At 38.2% G+C, this 22,873-nt stretch overlaps 1 protein-coding gene across 6 annotated transcripts in view; it reads left to right on the top strand.

The window, feature by feature from the left end:
• Nucleotides 1–18,673, top strand: part of WWC3 (WWC family member 3) — a gene marked incomplete at its 5' end in the record, with an annotated part of 197,980 nt that extends 179,307 nt beyond the window's left edge. For 5 of the 6 annotated variants that reach the window (XM_083362679.1, XM_083362681.1, XM_083362683.1 and 2 more), the window contains 2 exons: nucleotides 11,394–11,521; nucleotides 14,788–18,673. In XM_083362679.1, the coding sequence (XP_083218805.1) occupies nucleotides 11,394–11,521; nucleotides 14,788–14,854 (195 nt within the window). In that variant the 3' untranslated portion in view covers nucleotides 14,855–18,673. The remainder of the gene's footprint in view (nucleotides 1–11,393; nucleotides 11,522–14,787) is intronic. The other variant, XM_083362680.1, reaches the window with a different exon arrangement.
• Between the last annotated feature and the right edge of the window lie 4,200 nt (nucleotides 18,674–22,873).

Raw genomic sequence — 22,873 nt, 5'->3', positions numbered from 1 at the left:
TCAATATTAGTATTTTAGACTAAAGGCTTTACACTTAGGAAATCTAAAAGAAAGAAAAAGCTGTTGTTGTTTTTCTGGGTAAGAAACACAAAGCAATTCAGAGCTGTTGTTTCAAAATTTTCAAGGTTATATGTCTTATGTATTTTCCTGGGCTGTCAGCCAGGCCCCTGAAGAATAACAGATTAAAATACCAATTTTTATTTTTATTTTTTTATTAGAAAATTTTATTAAATGTACATTTAAAAACAAAAGTGGACATGATTCAACTTCCCTGGCTGCAACACTATTATTAGTATTACCTTATATTGCAGAAAGAAAAAAACAAAAACTTAAAATACATTCTATGACAGGACAGAGTATAACAAACTGTACATACAATATCTGAAAATTTTTTTGGTAAACTGTCTTTCAGTCGTCAGCATTATATTTACATATGTTTCAGCTGTGTCCTGATATAGGTGCTAATAAGAAGTCCTTACGTTATCAACTAATCAAACAATAGTCATATCAGCGATCCTCCTTATCTCTAACCAATCGTACAAATTTTGCCAAATTTCATAATACTCTGTTTCAGTCTTATTTTTGATCTCTAGGTTAACCTGTCCATTTCGGCGCAGGATAAAATTTTATCTATTATTTGTTCTTCAGTGGGTGTTTCCTTTCTTTTCCATTTTAGGGCATATGCCAATCTTGCTGTGGTTAAAATATGCAATAATAAGTAGAAAGATGCTTTGCTGAGTTTATCATTAATAATCCCTAATAAGAAGGTTTCTGGTTTTAAATCAATTTTTTGTAGTAATATTTCTTCCAACCAATTTTTAATCTGCTGCCAAAAATTTTGTGCTTTTGAACATTCCCACCACATATGATAGTAAGTCCCTGGAAGCCTTCTGCATTTCCAGCATGTTGGTGAGATTTTTTTATCTATTTTTGCTAACCTTGTAGGGGGAAGGTGCCATCTATAAAACATCTTGTACAGATTCTCTTTATAGGAGGTGGCTAGCGTTAACCTCCTATTTCTATCCCATAGTGATTGCCAATTATCTAGGTCAATACTGTAACCAAAATTTTTACTCCAGGTTAACATTTTTTCTTTTACCTGTTCTTCTAACAAATCCTGTTCTAATAGATATTGCTATATCTTTTTATCATTTGGTCTTCTGTTCCTAGAAGGATTTTATCCAATTGTGTATGCTCTAATTTTATCCCTGGTTCTTTTTTGTCTTTTCTGTATCGTGACTGTATTTGTAAGTATGCCCACCATTCCAATTCTATACCGTCTTCTAATAGTTTTTTTCTTGTTTTCAGGTCTCCATTTTCGTCTAAGAGATCTTTATATGTGATTACTCTTCCTAAATTTATGAATTTGGGGTGCATGAAAATCTCTAATATGGATAGCCAATTGGGGATTTCTATATAATTATTTTTTTAAATTTTTATCCACACGTCTAATAGTGCCCGTCTAATATGATGATTCTGGAAGTACTGATGAGCCTTATATTTTCTGTCCCACATTATAGCATGCCACCCAATTTGCATGTCATGACCTTCTAATGCTAGTAGTCTTCTGTTCTTTAAGTGTATCCAATCCTTTATCCATACCGCTATTGCTGCTTGATAATATTTTTCCCAATTCAGGAAGCCGAGCCCTCCTCTTTCCTTTGCATCCTGTAATAGTTTTAATTTAATTCTCAGTTTTCCACCTTGCCAGATAAATTTGGATGTAATTCTGTTTAAATTTTCAAAAAAATCCTTACCTAATTTAATTGGTACACATTGGAATAAAAAGAGTAATTTGGGAAGTATATTCATCTTGATTGTCACTATTCTCCCCATAAAGGAGAGCTGCAAGTTTTTCCATCTGTCTAGGTCTGCTGTAATTTGGTCTATTAATTTATCATAATTTTCTCTTTGGAATGTAATACATCTTGCAGATAATTGGATCCCCAAGAACCTTACTCTTTTGGATGTCTGGATATTAATTTTTTCTACTAGCTCAGTTTCTTGTAAATTGGACATATTTTTAACTAACATTTTAGTTTTTTCTTTATTGATCTTCAATCCCACAACATCTGCATAATTTTCCAGCACCTGTAATAATCTTGTTCCAGATTCTAAGGGGTCTTCCAGAATGAAAACTAAATCGTCTGCTTAAGCCTGTAGTTTAAATGTCTCTTTTCTGATTTCTAATCCTTTAATCATCTTATCTTTTTGGATTATTCTTGTGAGTGCTTCTAAAGAAAGGATGAATAATAAAGGAGATAGTGGACAGCCTTGTCTCGTACCTTTTTGTATTTGAATGCTATTTGTTAATTCTCCATTTATGATTACTTTTGCCTCTCGTTTGGAATAGATTGCTTTAAATATATTTATTAATTTCCCCCCAAATTCCATGTTTGAGTTGAGTCAACATAAAATTCCATTTGACATTATCAAACGCTTTCTGAGCATCAACAAAAATTAATGCCACTTGTTTTTCGCTGTGTAATTCATAATATTCTAAGATGTCTAGTATGATCCTGACATGTCTAATTTGTCTTTTAGGCAAATTATGGATAAATTCAGCTAAATATTTTTTTAATCTTTCTGACATTATAGTCGTGAAAATCTTATAATCCATGTTCAGTAAAGAAATGGGCCTATAGTTTTTAATGCAAGTCAAATCAGAGTTTTCTTTAGGTATTAGTGACATGATTGCTTCTTTCCATGAGTTTGGGGTTTTTGCTATGTTTAGCACCTCATTAAATAAATCCAATAAGGTTCGGACCAAAAGTTCTTGGAGATTTTTATATATTTTGGACAGTAATCCATCAGGGCCAGATGTTTTATTACTTTTTTGTTTTTTTAATGGCTTCTATAATTTCCTGGACTGTTATATCTTTATTTAATATATTTTGAAATTCTTCCGGAACCTTCAGTAAGTCTGCTTTCATAATATATTGTGATATTCTTTCCTCACTGATCATTTCATCCTCTTTATAAAGATTTTTATAGAATTCATACGTCACCCATTTTTTCCTTCATTTTGATGTACTATCTACCGTTTGATTACATAATTTACTAATCCATCTATTATCTTTTTGTTTTTTCAATCTATAGGCCAGCCATCTCCTGGGTTTATTTGCTTGTTCAAAATTTTTTTGTCTAATGCTTTTTATTTTTTGTGCCATTTCTCCCTTTTCTATAATATTCAATTTATGCTTATTTAAATCTAGCTGTTATTTTAGATCTCTACATTGTGGCTTTTTTTGTAGTTCTAATTTTTTGTGTTCTTCCTCTAAACTTCTTCGATATTGTCTTTTCTTTTTATATTCATTGACCATGTACGCAATTGCAGTTCCTCTCATAACTGCCTTAGCTGTATCCCATAAATTTTGAGTGCTAGTCTCCTCTTTCTTATTTGTCTGGAAGAATGCCCGCATTTGTACCAAATTTGACCACACGGTGTCACCTCTACCTTTTAAAGTTTCCCTTTGAGTCCCAAAGTTATTTTAATCTTTTCAGTTTTTCTTCTTTTTTATAAGGAAAAACCCAGATTTTCAACAGAAGTGGATAATTAAAAATAAAAGTAAAAAGTTACAATCCACAAGATTTGAGAAATAAAATTTCAATTGGGATTCAGTTACTTTGTCAATGTTTTAAACACCCCTGGTGGGTGGTTGCTGCTCTTTCTGGAGGGAAGGATAAAATCCTGCTTCCCTCACCACAAGGGGGAAAATGTTTAGCAGCTTAAGGAGGTATAGAAAATAATTAGGGTGTAAAAGAGGTAGATCTCACCCAGTCTCTTCCGAGCTGCTTAAAGAGTTGCCTGGCGGAAAATGTGACTTCGGCTGTTTTCAGCCTAGGGACAAGCCATAATGGCCGGTCCTTTCGTCTGCCAGTTTGGAGGGATCGCCAGGTCTAATGGGAGAGGTGCAGCTCTCCTGTGATCCAGCTAACGCCCCTCCTTGCTGGTCGCCTCTTCGGGGCAACTTTCGGCCCTTTTCAGGGCCCCCCAGCAATGTGAAACTGGACAGAGGAGAGAGAGCAAGTCTCCCAGCCTTCCATGATGGCCATGCGGCAAAACGGAAGTCTGGATTCATAATTCTTTTCAGATAATATAAGATAGTCTTTCTGTTTAAGAGGGTGGATTAACATCTAGATCTACAGCCTGTAATCCTACATAGAGATTTGTATCAAAATGATTATAGAATAACAGAATTTGTGTTACATTGTTTTGTGGGAGGAGGAATTTTTTAGTAGCAGTTTCATGCATTTTCATATCTTAAATATAGCTTTAACTGAATATAATTTAATCATAACAGATCTGGTAGAAAAAAGAGTGAGACATTTGAATTTTCCATTGACATATAGTCTAATAGGAGTTTCGGCTCATAGGATCCAATTAGTAAAAGTTGATATTAAGAATGGCTCCGATAGAGAAATTGCTGAAGGAATGTCCATTTTTTAAATGTGCTTACTTGCATACTGCTGTCTTTCTATGCATTTTAAACCAAGTTAGTGCTCATTTATTTACTTATTAAATTTAAAAGGCCACCCAACTACCGTGTTTCTCTGAAAGTAAGACCTACCCCAAAAATAAGTCCTAGCTTGATTTTGGGGGGTGGGCCTAATATAAGCTCTACTCCAGAAATAAGCCCTAGTTTTGGGGCAAAGCACACACCTAAAAATCAAGCTGGGGTTGGGGGTGTGGAGCTGTCCATGTGCCCCTCACCCACTTACCTTTACAGCCAGGCCTCACCTTGCTGGCCCATTTCTTCTGCGGTGTCTTCTGCAGCCAGGCCTGCATTTCTCAGTCACAGACCTTTCCAGAAAGCCAATGCAGTTGAGAACTTAGCTTAGTTCTGCAAGAACTCTGCAGCCAAGAACCAAACTATGGATTGAATCCATAGCTTGGTACTCGGCTGCAGAGGCCTTCCGGAATGGTCTGACTGCAAAATGCAATCTGGAATGCAGCTGCAGAATTCAGCTGCTCCTTTGGCTGCAGAAGAAGTGGACTAGCTGGGTGAGGCTGTTGGTACCGGAGGTGAGTACAAAAGACATCCCCCGAAAATAAGACCTGGTGCCTCCTTTGGAGGGGAAAAAAAAGACCCGGTCTTATTTTTGGGGAAACACGGTACATAACCCTGAGCAGCATGCAACATTAAACATAGTAAGAGCAATAAAAACAAGGATTAAGAAAACCCCTCCATTTCCGGCTCATCAATAAAATGCTACTGACACCTATCCTACCACAAGCCCTAGGTAAAAATCCAGGTTTTCAAGGATTTGTTAAACATTGTCAGAGTGGGAACCATATGGATCTCGGGGGCAGGGAAGATGCTATTCCAGACAGTAGGCACTGCAGCAGAAATGTTGCAATAGATGAAATTGTCCAAAAGGTGATGATAGATGGAACCTAAAGCATGCCCATCTTGCCCAATCTCACAGGATGGCAAGAAGCAGTAAAAAAACCCTTCAGTGGTAAAGTTACAAATGAAGGGAATTATAACTTAATACAAACAAGAAAAAACTTACAAGACTAGGATACAATAATAAATATGGAAAAGATACCTTATTCATTAGAACATCAAAAATAAACCTAAGAAGGAAGACTTAACAAAATGGACACTGCTAGGAGAATCGTTGTTTGGGAGACAAAAAGCATACATCCTATCTACTATGTATCCTCTACTCCTAACAATAACCACAAAAATACAAAAACTGCACAAGTTGAAAATACTAATTTGGAAAACAGTTTGACAAAGGAAGATTAGAAAGGGGCTGAAGAGACTGGATTCGCCCTACCAGATGGAATATTATATGAGTAAACACTTGTTTGAATATGGCTAAATAAACAAATAACTTTGGCCATAAAGGGACTAGAATAAGTGGGATAAGAGATATAAGTAATAAAGTATTTTTTGATAAGATACAAAATGTAAAAATATTAGAATGTTGTAAGTGAAGGAAAAGTTTGAATTTTAAAGACAAATTAGGTTTGAAAAGTTTTAGGATTAAGGAATCTTTGAAATATTGAGCGGAAATTAGGCTTAATAAGAATCTGAAAAAAGGATATATAGTGATTTAACTAATTTTTACAAATAGAAGTGAAATATAAATTGACTAGAAAGATGTTACGGATAGATGTTATGATAGATAACTAGTATAGTATCTCTATTATATATGAAAGATGAAAATACTGGGATGATACATTTAAATGGAAAATTTGGATATTTAGATGTTAAGTACTGGGAAAAATATGATTGACAAGAATTGTTTGAATATTATGGAGAAATTGAACTTAAACAAGATTTATGAAAATAAGATACATGGTGAATCAATAAGATGACTCTTATGAAAATAACATAAACTGATAAGAAAAAAAATGCTACATATGGATGCTACTATTGTTGGTATAATTATAGAAGAAAATGTTTTTATTTAATCATTTAAATATGGAAAATATAAAATATTAGAAATTATATTTGTTTAATGTTGTAAAAGGAGAATACTACTGGGTGAAGAGAAGATCAAGGAAATATATTATAAATTAATATACTAATTATGAAAATATAAAAATTAATTATTATTGGTTGTTTATTAATTGTATATTCTTTTCTAAAAAAATTATGAACCAAGACAACATGATGTACACCAGGCACTAAGGCTTTTATTGTAAAAAACCGATAAAACTTTTACAAAAAAAAGAAAGAAACAGTTAAAAAATACAATCCCTCAGATAACTAGCCATATGCCAAGAAGGTGATAGCTATCACTTTGAATGACACCCCTTCCAGTTGTTACTTCCTTAAAAATAAAGGCTCAGGAGGCAAGAAAAAAATCATTCCATTTTTGAAATGGAAAAACACTTACTAAATATTCAATGTCATAACCCACTAAAAATAGATATAATCAAAGGTCTGCTAATCTTGACTTGTTTCAAACTGACATTAAATCTAGAAAATAAAAAGGGGCGATTGGTTTTTTTACAGTTTGTATATTGGGTTTTTATTTTTTGTAAGCTGCCCAGAGTCACTGAAAGTGAATGGGCAGCCATATAAATTCTCTAAATAAGTAAATAAATATAGAAAATATGGAGGCATTGTTGGTAGGAAAAAGCTTAACTTGAGGTTTGAAGTGAAGCTGGTTGTAGGTGAGGTGGCATTTTCCCAGAAAGCATAGTTTACAGTTTGGGAATGTTCCAGGAACCCCAGTTGTCATTGAATTTGCATGTGGCATTTGTGCTTCAAATTGCATGTGTGTAACTTACTGCTAGTGCATGAAGCATGATCCTTCCTCAGTAATTTATTAAGAACAATTTAAGGTTGTAGTCTTGACCTTAAAACTCCTTAGCAACTTACATCTTTACTATTTGAGGGACTGAGGCTCTCACTATGAACCAGCCTAATTACCGTATATACTTGAGTATAAGCCGATTCGAGTATAAGCCGAGACCCCCAATTTTACCCCCCAAAACTGGAAAAAGTTATTGACTCGAGTATAAGCCGAGGCTGGGAAATGCAGCAGCTGGAGGCTGGATCCCCCGAAAGACGTCTCTGCTGAGATGAGAGAACGGGGTGGCAAGCCGCCGAGAGAATGGGGCGGTGGAGTGCTCCGCCGAGAGAATGGGGCGGCTTGCTGTTCTCTCGGTGCAGCACGGCAGAGGCTGGATCTCGCGAAAGAAGTCTCCGCTGAGCGAGAGAATGAGGCGTCTCAACGCCCATTTTCTCGGCGAAGACTTCTTTCAGGGGATGCAGCTTCTGCCGCCCCTTTCTCTCAGCTGCCCAGTGGAACAGCTTGCCACCAGAAATCAAGAGTGCTCCATCACTGGAGGTTTTTAAGAAGAGACTGGACATTCACCTGTCTGAGATGGTATCGGTCAGTGGTGGCGAAACTTTTAGAGACCGAGTGCCCAAACCGCAAGCCAAAACCCACTTGTTTATCACAAAGTGCCAAGGCAGCATCGGCATTCTGGTGCCCTCGGGGGAGGGGACAGGGAGGCGCCTCTGAGTGCCGCCTCTGGCACGAAAAAAAAGGGGGAGCAAAAAATGGGCCACCATACCGCAAGGCACAAAAACGCCAACCGCCGTGCCGCAGGGTGCAGATACAAGGCACCGCACCACGTGAGAACGGGGCTGGGCTAGTGAGTATCACGCAGGCACTAGCCCCGCCCCCTTTGCAGCATGTGCCTGCTTGTGGCCCTGTGCGCGCATGCACGCATGTAAAATGCTTCCCCCTCCCTTTTCTTCCAGTCCACCAACCAACAAGGACCTGCTGCTGGCAGCGGTGGTGGCGCACGTGCCAACAGAGAGGGCTCTGAGTGCCACCTCTGGCAGGCATGCCATAGGTTCACCACCACTGGTATAGGTCCTCCTGCTTGAGCAAGGGGCTGGACTAGAAGACCTCCAAGGTCCCTTCCAGCTCTATTCTATTCTATTCTATTCTATTCTATTCTATTCTATTCTATTCTATTCTATTCACTTTCTATATTTCTATTCTATTCTATTCTATTCTATTCTATTCCATTCACTTTCTATATTTCTTTTCTATTCTATTCTATTCTATTCTATTCTATTCTATTCTATTCTATTCTATTCTATTCACTTTCTATATTTCTATTCTATTCTATTCTATTCTATTCTATTCTATTCACTTTCTATATTTCTATTCTATTCTATTCCATTCACTTTCTATATTTCTATTCTATTCTATTCTATTCTATTCTATTCTATTCTATTCTATTCTATTCTATTCACTTTCTATATTTCTATTCTATTCTATTCTGTTCTGTTCTGTTCTACGTTCTGTTCCAATCCATTCCATATTTTCTATTCCATTCTGTTCCACTGTCAGAGCCCATCGGAGGCAACCCAGTCAGCCCAAACAGGAGTTACACTAAGGCTACGCAGCCTCTCCTCTCAACCTGAACCCCTCCTTACCTTTCCTTTTATCTGCATCCTATTTTTAACTGCCGGCTCTGCCCTGCCCTATTTTGTCCTTGAGCACTCGTGAGCTCATCAAGAACAGAAGGTAACCGTGGGGGGAAAGGCAGGGCAAGATCTGCAAGATCCCCATTTGCATTTGACTTTGCCATCCCATCTGGTTCGAGATAACACACCACACACACACACAGAGCGAGAGAGAGAGAGAGAAAGAGAGAGAGAGAGAGAGAGAGAGAGGTTACAAATAAAGGTAACGGCAAAGAAAGGCTGTGTTAGAACCCTTGAAACGACAGGCGATCCCACATGGTGAAAAGAAGCGTGTAAGCCAAACTTACTCCCCTTCGGAAAGGCGCATTTACCGCGCAATCCCAGGAACCCTAAAAAAGGAAGCCCGGCCAGCAAAAGAGCCTGGGGATCCGAACGAAAGGCGGCGGTCCCTGTAGTTGAACTAAGAATGAAAAAGATGGGAAGTGGCTGCTTCTTTAAAAGCTCTCTTCTCTCAGGGATGCCCGAGATAGTGAATTGCAAGCAGAAATGAATTTCTCCTTCCGTTTCTGATCCGCGCAAACACCCAAGCATGAACGCCGTCACCTGATAGCTTGGGTGCCTGTTCAATTTGTTTGAGAGAGAGAGAGAGAGAGAGAGAGAGAGGATGAGGATGAGGATGAGGATGAACGAATTTTGCAGCGCGTTTGCTTTCAGCTTTCAACGAAGAAGGGAATGTTCTCCACTTCTCGCCTCAACTTTTCCTTTCCTCAGGAACCAGAGGCAAGGGCTTTCTGTTTGTTTGTTTGTTTTACCACGAGTTGACAGTTGGGCAGAAACCAGAGGGGAAAAAAAAGAGTTTTGGGCTTCGTGGGAACCGAGGAAGCAAAACAAGATGCAAAGTCTAAAATCTATAGGCTCATAAACCACCCCGGTTTCTTGAAACAAACCGGGATTTCTCTACCCCAACCTTGAAACCATGGATCGAGTGAATCTCTTTACCGAAGAATGTGTGTGTGTGGAGGAAGGGAGGGAGGGAGGGAGAGAGGGAGAGAGAGAGAGAGAGACGCACACCTCAGCAAAAAAGAAAGAAAGAAAAAGAAGTAGTAGAAGAGGCAGAGAGCCCCTGTGGGTAGGAGTGAGGATGGGGAGAAACAGCAAGAAGCCCGGGTGGGGTGGGGTGGGTTAATCACTAAACCTTCCAGTGTTTAACCAAAGCAGCTTTTGCATTTGTCAAGCTCTGCTAGCAGGGCACTGGACGGGCCTGGCGGAGCTGCTGAAGGTGAACGGAAGAAGGTGAGTCTTCGCCGAGAAAATCTCAGCGCCCATTTTCTCGGCGAAGACTTCTTTCGGGGGATGCAGCTTCTGCCGCCCCTTTCTCTCAGCTGCCCAGCTAAGAGAAGGGGGTGACAGAGGCTGGATCCCCCGAAACAAGTCTCCGTGAGACGAGAGAACAAGGCGTTGGAGCGCTCCGCGAAGTGTTGGGCGGGGAAGCTTGCCGCCCATTGTCTCAGCGACGAAGACTTCTTTCGGGGGATGCAGGTTCTGCCGCCCCTTTCTCTCAGCTGCCCAGCTGAGAGAAGGGGGTGACAGAGGCTGGATCCCCCGAAACAAGTCTCCGTGAGACGAGAGAACAAGGCGTTGGAGCGCTCCACGAAGTGTGGGGCGGGGAAGCTTGCCGCCCATTGTCTCAGTGACGAAGACTTCTTTCGGGGGATGCAGGTTCTGCCGCCCCTTTCTCTCAGCTGCCCAGCTGAGAGAAGGGGGTGACAGAGGCTGGATCCCCCGAAACAAGTCTCCGTGAGATGAGAGAACAAGGCGTTGGAGCGCTCCGCGAAGTGTGGGGCGGGGAAGCTTGCCGCCCATTGTCTCAGCGACGAAGACTTCTTTCGGGGGATGCAGCTTCTGCCGCCCCTTTCTCTCAGCTGCCCAGCTGAGAGAAGGGGGTGACAGAGGCTGGATCCCCCGAAACAAGTCTTCGCCGAGAAAATGGGTGGCAAGCTTCCACCGCCCCATTCTCTCAGCGGAGGCTTGCAGAGGTGGCGGCGGAGCTGCGCGCGCAGCTCTCCAAACCGCCGCAGCCCGTTTGGAGAGCTGCTGCCTTCGTCCATGTTTGATGAAAGCAGCAGCTCTCCAAACGGGGGTAGAAGTTCTTTTTTTTTTTGTTCACTGGAGTATAAGCCGAAGTGGATTTTTTCAGCCCAAAAAGTGGGCTGAAAAATTCAGCTTATACTCAAGTATATACGGTACTTAGTCCAGGCTACAAATTGTACTTTAATGAAAATGGCAGAAAAGAGCCCTCTTTTGCCAAAGTTTGTAATTGTGCTGATTTTTAAAAATGGATTACATTGATCTAATAGGGTAATGTTGTATATTTTATGTAATTGTTTGAATGGTTATAAGCTGCCTGGACTGCCTATTATACAAAGAGAAATTTGTGGTATAAATTCAATAAATAAATAAAGGAATTAATTGCTTCTTTAGACAAGGCAAACAAAATTTGAGCATCGTCAACAACGAGCAGCTGAAAAATTGCTTAAAAAAGCTTCCAAAGAAGTATACCAACTGCGTGGTCAAAATCAAAAGGAACCTCTTCAGGTGCAGACTTTCCGGTAAGCAATTAAGAATGGTTTAAATTATTTTGAAACTATTTAAACTGATAGTTAATGTCATAATTGAAAAGAGCACACATTTATTTTATTTCTTGTACACATACTATTTCCTTTACATAAATATTTTATTAATTTTCTAATTTTACAATCATACGTACTTAATAAGCAATGTGTTGTCTGGGTCTATTAATAATTCACTGGTACATATTAACTTTCTTAGTCTAGTCCAATATTACACCATCTACTGTTTCCTTGGTCCTCTCTTCTTCTGGTAGTATGCATTTTTCCATACTGGGCAAATACAATTCTTGTTACTGTTAATACATATACAATTAAATATAGAAAACTTCATCACATTTTTCTGGTATTATACGTAATATCAATAGTATCGATTTATAATCTTTTCTAGCCAAAATATTATCTCAAGTGCATTTGCACTTAAAATCCATTTATTCAATCAATATTCTGTTTTTCCTGATTTTTTAAAATTTTAATTTCCCATCAATGTTCATAGTATCTCTATTGCTTATAATTTTCTCATAATAAATTATATTTGGGTAACCAAAAGCTTCCCTTATTCAAACCCTTTTAGAATTTTCATATTTCCCATCTCATAACAAAGTATAGTATTCTAGTTACAAATCCTATCATTCTAAATAATAATAATAATAATAATAATAATAATAATAATAATAATAATAATAATAATAATAATAATAAAAGTTGGAAGGGACCTTGGAGGTCATCTAGTCCAACCCCCTGCTCAGGCAGGAAACCCTATACCATTTCAGGCAAATGGCGGTCCAGTCTCCTCTTAAAAACTTCCAGTGTTGGAGCATTCACCACCAATTATAATAACACTTTTATTTCTAACAGTTAGCTATTTTCTTAGCCATATTCAAACATCTATTTAATAGTATAATATCCCATCTAATAGGTTAGAACCTCTATTTTCTTTAGTGTTACTCTGGCTTTCTTCCTTTGCCAAATAACTTTCCAAGTCAGTATATTTAAATCATCAAGTAGTTCTTCTTCTGTTTTTGTATATATTGTTTGGAATGAGGAAAAGAATTTGGTTGAAGTGTTTTTGGAAGAACGCTCAACCCATTTATATTCATCAAACAGACTCCATCCTTCTCCTTCAGTATTTCTTTTCATTTCTTGTTTGCCAATATTCAGTATTTCTCCTAACAGCTTTATCATCCGTTTGATCAGCTCTTCATCTTCTAATTTTTAATTTGTCTGTATCTGTTAATTCCTTCTTTTAGGTCCTCAATCTCTGGATCTGTTTCTTCTAATTTTCCTTCTGTTTTTTGAGTTATTAGTTCCTTCTTTGCAGTCATTGTCTGGATTTGTAAGTTCAGGTTAGAAAATTGTTCTTTAATCTCATTTGCATTATTTTTAGTCTCATCTTGAAATAAAACAATTGTCTCTTGGATTGATTTCAACATGGAAAAAATTTCTTTCTGAGATTCATTAACATTTTCTTGTTGATATATCAAGCTGGGAGCTTTGGAGACAGGTGTTGAAGATGATTTTTTTACTATTTAAGCTTAAGTATGGAACACTCATTTTGTTTTTGTATGTAGTCTTTATAGTCCAATAGGGTCCCCAACCCAGATAAGCAGTCCAAGAGTTTTTGTTTTTCCCTGCAGTCTGCAAAAGTGAAAGTGTCCAGGAAGAACAAAGAGTCTTATCTGAGTCTGGGCTTCAAGCCAAGTTTCCCTTAAGCATAATAAATTGTAGTGCCATACTTCTCCACTAGATGTCATTGACACAGTCTTCCAACTTTCCAAATCCAAGCTTATTTTGCAAACTTTCAAATATTTTTTTTAAAAAGTCCCAAAGATACTTTTAGTCCCCAAATTTCAAAGCTATAGATCTGTATTAGTTCCAAACTGATCTTGTAGTTTTCTCTGTTTTTCCCCAAAGCAATTAATTTGCTACTTTTCTTTTCCCGAGGGAGCAGGGCAATAACTTCCCTTCTCTCTCTCATCGGGGAGTATTCTTTGTTTTGGGCATTCTTTTTTCCAGGAAAGTAGTGTTAGGGCCATAAAAAGAGGATAAAATCTCACCCAGTTCCATCCATGTTGCTCAGAAATTGCTAGTTAGTGTTTATCTTCAGTTGTCAGCAGCTTCTGACTGGCCACATGAATGTAGCCAGTCTTTCCCCCACTGGTTGGAGGGCTTCATCAGATCCAGTGGAAGAGCCACTGCCCCTCCACGATCAATGAGGGTCCTTTCCTTCGTTGCTTCTTCGGGGCGACTTTCAATCCTTTTTAGGGTCCCCAGCAGGGTGAAATCAAACGTGGAAGACGGAGCCCCATCTTTCTGTGCCTGTTACATCTCGACGTCAAACCAGAAGTCTCCCATACTATTTCCTTCTGAGCATAGACTTCATGGAATAAAAAGTGAAAATGAACAGTTAAAAGACTTTCCATTTATAGTCTGAAGTAATAAAACCCAAATATGAGTTATCACTTTATTGATCACTAGGCTTGAGAAAAATTACAGACTTTCCCTTAATCACAGGAATAATGAATATAGATCTAAAACTTTTAGAGTACAGCTCTGATCAGACATGGTACATTTTCACATTTGACCCTACTATGCATCTGCTTTTAGATATAAGCAGATAAAGCATATAAAATTAAATTCATGTCTATAAGTACTAATGAATCTACGTATTTGGCTAATGATATTTTTATGTAAACAAAGAATGTATACATATGCACACAAACAAACATTCCATATTTGTATCCTATGTTTCATGCTAATTTTTCTCCATAACAATACAATCAGATACTTTAGGCCCAGACTAACTGAGTGATCCTGAGTAACTCAAGGAGGGGAAATGTAATACCGGGCAATCCCTGCTCCTAATTCTATACTAAACCTCATGGCTTTCATACATGTACACATTTGTACACATTTGTACACACACTCCCGGATAAAGATAAACCATAAAAAATATCTGTAGGAAGGGCATTTGGGAATTTGAAGTCTGGTTTAATTCTTGAAGACTCATAATTATCCTTAATTATGCAAATACATGAATGCAGTTTCTGAGGTAATTAAGATAATTAAGACTGTGCAAATATGGGGATGATTGTGAACATCCCAAACACCTTTTTATAATTTTTCTAATCTTATGTTGCTACTTTAGGAGTTGGTCTTGAGTAAATGATACAATATTCTGTTTGTTTGTTAAATGACTTAAACTATGTACTAAAATAATTGCACAATATTTTCCCCACATACGACAGGGAGAAGATGGCATTCTTTACAAGGCCAAGGATCAGCGTCCCACCTCTGCCAGCTGATGATGTATAATGAAATATTTATCTGCCTTTTCTTATTTTAAAATGAAGTTATTGAACTACTTAACTTTACTTTTTAAAAATATGCAAAGATTATTAATATACACATTTTGTAAAAAAATAGAAAAATATACATATATACTGTCTCTCTATTTGTGTGTGTGTATATGTGTGTGTGTGTGTGTGTGTGTGTGTGTGTGTGTGTATGTATGTATATGTATATAAGGGACACGGTGGCTCAGTGGTTTAGGACGCTGAGCTTGTCGATCAGATGGTTGGCAGTTTGGCGGGTCGAATCCCAAGTGCCACGTAGCAGAGTGAGCGCCTGTTACTCGTCCCAGCTTCTGCCAACCTAGCAGTTCGAAAGCACGTAAAAATGCAAGTAGAAAAATAAGGACCATTACAGTGGGAAGGTAACAGCGTTCCATGTGCCTTTGGCGTCTAGTCATGCCGGCCACATGACCACGGAGACATCCTCGGACAAGCACTGGCTCTTCGGCCCCCTATAAAAAACACACAGACACACCTCTCACACACAAATAGATACACTTATACACATATGTTTTAATAGTGATTGCAACAAGGCTTGGGTTTTCCTTGTAAAACTGATTTCTCTGAAAAGAACATATTTTATCTTTAAAAAGTATATCATGTCAGAATGGGTAAGGGGTGGTTTTCTTTTCTTTCTTTTTTTGCTGTTGTATTTTATTTTAAGGGCTGGAAGGCAGAAACAAAGTGAGTTCAGGAAAATTCACTGTATTGTAATTTATTTATAGTAATGTGTTTTCCTTGAAGGAAAATGTTAACTTTAAGATGTATTTTAAATGACATAAATTTTGTTACTTGGTGTTTGTCATACAGTAGAATGAAACATTGAGGTGGTTTTGTTTCTGATAGCTGAACTGAAAATACTCTACATTGTTTTTTTAAAAATCAGCTTTACTGATTTATATTGATCTTACAATATAACGTACTTCTGGCATTGCCTATGTAGTTACACATCATTTGCAATGTTTTCTTTGAAAAAAGTGAAAATGTTACTGAAACATTGTGGAGTGTGACTGCATATTCTTATTGTGCACTAGTAGATTCTTATTTTATTTGTGTCAGGTGTATCTGTATTTTAATTAGTTTTTCAGTTTAACAAGGAAAGGAAGAAGGTGACAGATCTTTCTTTAGCAGTTGTTTTAGGAAAATATTTCTCTGTAAAATATACGAATAATGTAATATGTGGATGGTTTCACTGTTCTGGAAATTAGTCTAGAACTCATTTAGGAAAAACTTCAAATATCATAGGACTGTGATTTCCATACATTTTCTTTTAAGTCTTGCATTTCAAACTTCGTTATTTCACAAAAAAACCTCAAATTCATGCTGAATCTAAGTATGCAGAAAAGGAAGACATCTGTCTTGCAAAGTCCAGATTTATTAAATTTTTATCTCCTATAATCTTTAACCAATACAGCCAAAAGCTATATGTTATGTTTAGATAGAACCCGTCTGAGGAGGTTTTGATAATATAGATTATTGAAATAATGCATCTCAGGAAAATTGTTATGAATTTTGAGAGTGGTTAATTATAACTTTATTGTATACAATAAAAATCCAAATCCAAAATAAAAAAATTTCAATTCTAAACTAGATACCACTTTTATACATTCAGGTTTTCCCATTTTTTTTAATGAAAAGGCTTGTTTATTTTAATTAAAGATGGGTCTTTTCAAAATACTATATCTATACAAAATTTAAGTCCTACATGGACTATTCCTAGAATTAATATTCCACAAAATATTCCACAAAATGCTAGTAATAATAGCATATTTGTTACCTGTTTTTATTGTCAAATTCTTAAATGGCCTTCTTGGTTCATTGCTTGCATAATTTATTTTTCTTTATGAAAATTATAATGCCAATTTTATAAAGTGGCAACTTCTTCTGCCCTTATGTTTCATGGGAAATGTTAAATACTGTTCCTTCCCAGTACTAATAGTGATTTTAGCTGTTCAGTGATGTAAACTCTAAACAAGAACTGAGATATTTTGACTCAACATTAATGTACAGATGTTAAAAATATGAGCTAAAATAGTTCAATATTATCTTTCAAAACAATATACTATTCAGTTGAATGCCATTGCTTTGGAGAAAACAAATTATTTTAGGGTTTTTGGTCATAGATTTTTACAGTTAAGGTTCAATCACCTTAAATTCCTGAGAAAGCCACTTTTATATCTTGCAATATATGCAATGTTTATTATGTTGTTATATTCAGCTTCAGTTACCCAAATAATTATGCTCTTATATAATATAAACTATACCTTGGGGGATTTTAAAAAGAAATTCAATTTTAACATAGGATACAAAGAAGTCAAAAATTTGTTTTTGGTTAAAAATCTAACAATGATGTAAAAGGTGACAAGCACAGAAAATCAGGAATCCAGGCAGTTTATTGTATGCTTATTTAATTTGTTTCTCTCTATAAGAATCTGAACTACTAACGGGCAAAACAAATGGTGGTAGATATGTGTCAGGAATTCAAGGTGGGCTGGACTTAGATATTGATGCTGTGTTGAACCTCTCCCTCGGCCTCGTCATCTCCTATAGGAAGCCAGATAACAAAAAAAATTGTTAACCCCAATAAATCAACAGTATCTGTCAAATCTGGAATTTGTGTTTTGTGTTAAATTATGAAACAGTAACCATTAAATTAACAAGAACTTACATGAAATCAAATAATTCGTGATAGATGCTGTACACTTTCCCATTGCTTGGCATCATTAAATGATAAAATTTACCATTGTCTTCTAATAAATTTCTTATGGGTGATATAGTAGATTACAAAAAATGTTATCCCAGAAAGATACAGGAATAAATGGGTGGAATTGGATTAGAAGGGTAATGAAAAAATAGATGATCAAATGCTAAAACTCTTAAACATTGTTTTATACATTAGTTGCTATCATGGGTTAATCTTACATTGCTGCATATAATTCAATATATTTGGCCTTTAATGCAGCAGTCCACAATCTTTGCTACCCAGTGGACTGATGGAGGTGGCATGGCGGGGTAGGGGTACATGGGATGGTTTTGCATGCATGTGCACCACTTTCACAAATGCAACTTCCTATGCATGCACATGTGTGTGTGCACTCGCTTACCACTTCTGCAGCCCAGTTCCAAACTGGCTGCGGCCCAATACTGGGCAGTGGATCAGGAGATGGGGACCCCTGTCTAATGCATTTGAGAAACAGCTGAGAAAGGGCTTTTTTCCTCCAATCTGAAGAAAAATTATTATTTCTGATATGAAACACTGCCTTGTTACTTGTGTCATACTAATTGTTTGTGATAGAAAGCAGTCAGTATAAATATTTTGCCATCTCTTAGGTCCAATTATGACCAGCTTCTGCGTGTATTATGGATTGAATACATGGTATAATACATGGCATTTGGACAGAAAATGTGTTTTGGAATCCCAAATAGAAAGATATTAGTGGATAATAATTGTAGTCACTATGCAGTATACATACAGTATTTGTTTGGGGCAGAATAAGAACATGACTGCCCACATTAATACTATTACAGTATGTTATCCTCTACAGTGTTCATTCCTTAATGTTGTCATTGTTTCTGAAAGATTGTCATTTGTATTTGAAAAGTATTCTGTGAAATTAATAAATATATACTTGCTATAAAGTCTTCATGTTATGCATTTATTGTACAGTTAATTAGCATAATGTTAGCTTATGTTTATACAGTTATTATGAATTTGCAAAATGCAAAATTCTTATAAAGGCTTTTAGTAGTTTTGGATTAGCTACATTACACTTTTATAGTTTGTATTCCACAGTGTTCATTACGTCTTGTGACAATGACTAACATATACATATATTGTTGTTATATTGCTTATAAAATACTTTCTGCATAATGCTCTAATGTCCTTTTTTATAATGTCAGCCATTCTGCCTTATGAAAGTCATTTATGGATTCCTTAATTGATTGGTAAGTATAGGTAGGGATGAAGGAATTTATGATTGAACTATTATCAAAGTTCAGACATGAATCCTTTGTACATAGACAGAGAAACCATTTAGAAATTATTTTTAAATGTATGTAAATTATTTAATTTTTCAAAAATGCTATTCAAAAGTGCTGGCAGTCCACAAAACCACATATAACCTTTAAAGCTACAGTATCTGAACACTCAATCACTGAAAGTCAATGGTAATACGTCAATTTTTCATTTTTGCTTTAAGGGGTTTTTGCATGTTAAGTTGAATCTATTTAAAAGTATTTTCTAAAAGGTCCCAGAATGAAAATATCTCCACTCACCTTTAACATGTTAAAATACAAGTAAGTGCATGCTAGCCTTAGTCTGATTTTTGGAATACCTGTATATGTGTACAGGAAATATGAGGTGCTCATCTAAAACAGAAACTAACTATATATATAGTCAACTGTGCAGAATTACAGAATAGATTTGCAAATGCATGGTTGGGTATAGATGATTGTTTATGCTTCAGGTATGGAGGCAGTCGTGCTCCTCACCCCCCAAGTGTTGAAAAAGCCTCTTAGCCATCACGAAATCACAGCTTTGATGACTCTAATACATTCCATATAGAAAAAATATCTTGGTCAGCAACTTTTGGACATCTCCATGTGCTTTCTGTGCAGGGACAATAAAATCTGGTGCTCTCCAGAAGTTTGTAGTACAATGACTGTGAGTTTAATCATTATGTTTAGCATATTAGGTTTCCAGTTCTTGAAATAGAAGATAAAAATATGAAGAAAATAAAGGGACATTTCTCACACATAAAACTTATTCCTGAACTACTGCTGAGCTATACTTTGGCACTTGAGAGGTGTATCCAATGTTCTCCTTTTATACCCTGAGTCATGCTTTTGCTTCCATAAGTTTACATAGTTCAGCTTAGTTATGGTAAAAATAATTGTTCAAAATATCTGCAGAGGTGTAGGCTAAACAACTGATGGTGGTTGTAGGAATAGGTTGTCCACTTAAGACTTCTTCCAAACTTACATGAATATGAAGTATTTATCATAAACGTATTTGATGAAGAACAGAATTTAACTCTTTCTGGTTTGCTTTAATTAAATGGGGGTGGGGGGGAATCAAATACCATATCAGTTTTCCATGGACCCCATAAACTAAGGCTGCTATTGCAGGATCCAATCTGATCAGTCATTGGGACGAAAGATTTATTCTTCCAAGCTTTCGGGCTCATGCCAGAGCTCATTCTCAGGGAAATTTCTTTCTCCGTGGATGGGCTTCAGCACAAACTGGAAAACTTGGAAGAATAAATCTTTGGTCCCAGTGACTGACTCAGATTGGATCCTGCAACATTAACCTGGTACACATATATTTATTTGCCTTCTTTCCTAAGGCTGCTATTGCAAATGTTCTGCACATTTTGCATTCTACTTCTCTGTCCCCAGTAGTGATGATTTTGCCACTTCCAAATACGTACTAGCCCAAGTGTTATAGTAGTCCAGAAAAAAATGATGTAAGACAACCATCTTTTTACATATACTACAACCATCTTTTTAAATATAAACCACCAATACCTGAAAAAATCCCGTAAAAGCTAATCAAGCAGCATATTTGTCAGCACTTAGAAATGAACACGGTGAGCTCTAGAAGTCAACATAAGTTTGTTAAAAAATGGCATATCAAACAAACCTTATTGCCTTTAATGGAGTAACTAATTTATTGGACCAAAGAAATGCTGTGGAGATAGTATATTTAGTCTTCAGTAAGATGTTTGATAAAGAAGACCACAGTCTACTTCTTGGGAAGATAGAACAATGTGGGATAAACAGTACCAGCAACAAATGGATTTGCAGTTAGCTGACGAACTACTCTACACATTGAGTCTGTAGTCCTATATCTACATGGAGGGAAGCATGCAATAGGGTACCTCAAAGTTTTGTCCTGGCCCCAGTGCTCTTCAAAATCTTCATAAATGACCTATATGAGGGGATTGAAGGGATGCTCATCAAATTTGTGGATGGCACCAAGCTGAAGAGAATTGCCAACACTTTGAAAGATAAACTCAAGATTCAAAAGGATTTTGACAGAAGAGGATTGGGCTCTACCCAACAAGATGCAGTTCAGTGGTAAGAAAAGTAAGGTCTTGTACTTAGTTAGGAAAAAACAAGTGCACCAATATAGGATAGCTCAACAGTAATGCCTGTGAGAGGGATCTAGGTGTCCTGGTGAACTATCACTGAAGTATGAGCAATATCGTGCCGAGGAGTTTAGTCGATATCTGTCGGACAAAATCGCTCAGATCCGGACCGGTCTGGACTCCGACTGGGCAGAGTCTGATGATGAGGATATGGGCAGTCTTGTCGATGTTATCTGGGAGGAGTTCGATCCTGTGACTCCTGAAGACGTGGACAGGATCATGGGGAAGCTGAGCTCCACCACGTGTTTGTTGGACCGGTGCCCCTCCTGGCTGGTTTATGCAGCCCGGGACGGGACACAAGGCTGGCTCCAGGCAGTGATAACTGCTTCTCTGAGGGAGGGTAGTTTTCCCGCCGCCTTGAAGGAGGCGGTGGTGAGACCCCTCCTCAAGAAGCCTGCCCTGGACCCAGCTGTATTAAATAACTTTCGTCCGGTCTCCAACCTTCGCTTTCTTGCGAAGGTTGTTGAGAGCGTGGTGGCGCATCAGCTCCCTCTGTTCCTGGAGGAAGCTGATTATCTAGACCCATACCAATCGGGCTTCAGGCCCGGGTACAGCACGGAGACGGCATTGATCGCGCTGGTGAATGATCTCTGGCGGGCGCGGGACAGGGACTGTTACTCTGTCCTAGTCCTTTTAGACCTCTCAGCGGCTTTCGATACCATCGACCATTGTATCCTGCTGCGGCGCCTCAGGGGGTTGGGAGTGGGAGGCACAGTTCTTCAGTGGTTCTCCTCCTACCTTCTGGGGCGTTCGCAGTCGGTGTTGGCAGGAGGGCAGAGGTCGACCTTGAGACCCCTTGTTTGTGGAGTTTCTCAGGGATTGGTCCTCTCGCCTCTCCTGTTCAACATCTACATGAAGCCTCTGGGTGAGATCATTCGTGGTTTTGGAGTTGGTTATCATCAGTACACTGATGATACCCAGCTTTTTATTTCGACCCCAAACCACCCCAGTGATGCCCTCAACGTGATGTCCCGTTGCCTGGAGGCGGTTCGGGTCTGGATGGGGAGGAACAGGCTTCGACTCAACCCTGACAAGACTGAGTGGCTGTACATGTCGGCATCTCAGGATATTCAGAATATTCCATCTCTTTCTATGGGGGGTGAGCTATTACCCCCCGTAGATAGGGCTCGCAACTTGGGGGTCCTTCTAGATTCACGGCTCTCCTTAGAAGATCATATAGGAGCTGTGACTAGGGGGGGCTTCGCCCAGGTTCGCCTGGTGCACCAGTTGCGGCCCTATCTAGACCGGGATGCCTTGTGTACAGTCACTCATGCGCTCGTGACCTCTCATTTGGACTACTGCAATGCTCTCTACATGGGGCTGCCCTTGAGGACCACCCGGAGGCTTCAACTGGTGCAGAATGCAGCTGAGCGAGTTGTGTTGGGGGTCTCCCAATACTCCCATGTTACACCTCTGCTCCGCGAGCTGCATTGGCTACCGGTTGCCCTCCGGGTGAGATTCAAGGTGCTGGTTATGACCTACAAAGCCCTACATGGCATGGGTCCGGATTACCTATGGCAGCACCTGCTGCCGGTATCAACTTCCCTCCGTCCAGTGCGCTCCCACAGAGAGGGCCTCCTCAGGGTGCCTCCGATCAAAGAATGTCGATTGGTGGCCCCCAGGGGGAGGGCGTTCTCTGTGGGCGCGCCAGACCTGTGGAACCGCATTCCGGTTGAGCTCCGGATGGCCCCCAACCTGCGCTCCTTCCGGCATGATTTAAAAACCTATTTGAGCAATCTGGCCTGGTCTGATGGGTTTGGGGTTGGATTTAAATAAGTTTTAACACATTTTTAGTATTGTATTTTTGGGCATAATTATTTAATTCTTTTTAA

This window comes from Vipera ursinii (assembly GCF_947247035.1).
Source record: "Vipera ursinii genome assembly, chromosome: 4".
Lineage (NCBI taxonomy): Eukaryota > Metazoa > Chordata > Lepidosauria > Squamata > Viperidae > Vipera > Vipera ursinii.
The sequence above is the reverse complement of the archived record's forward strand: the minus strand, read 5'-3'. Positions and strand labels throughout refer to the sequence as shown.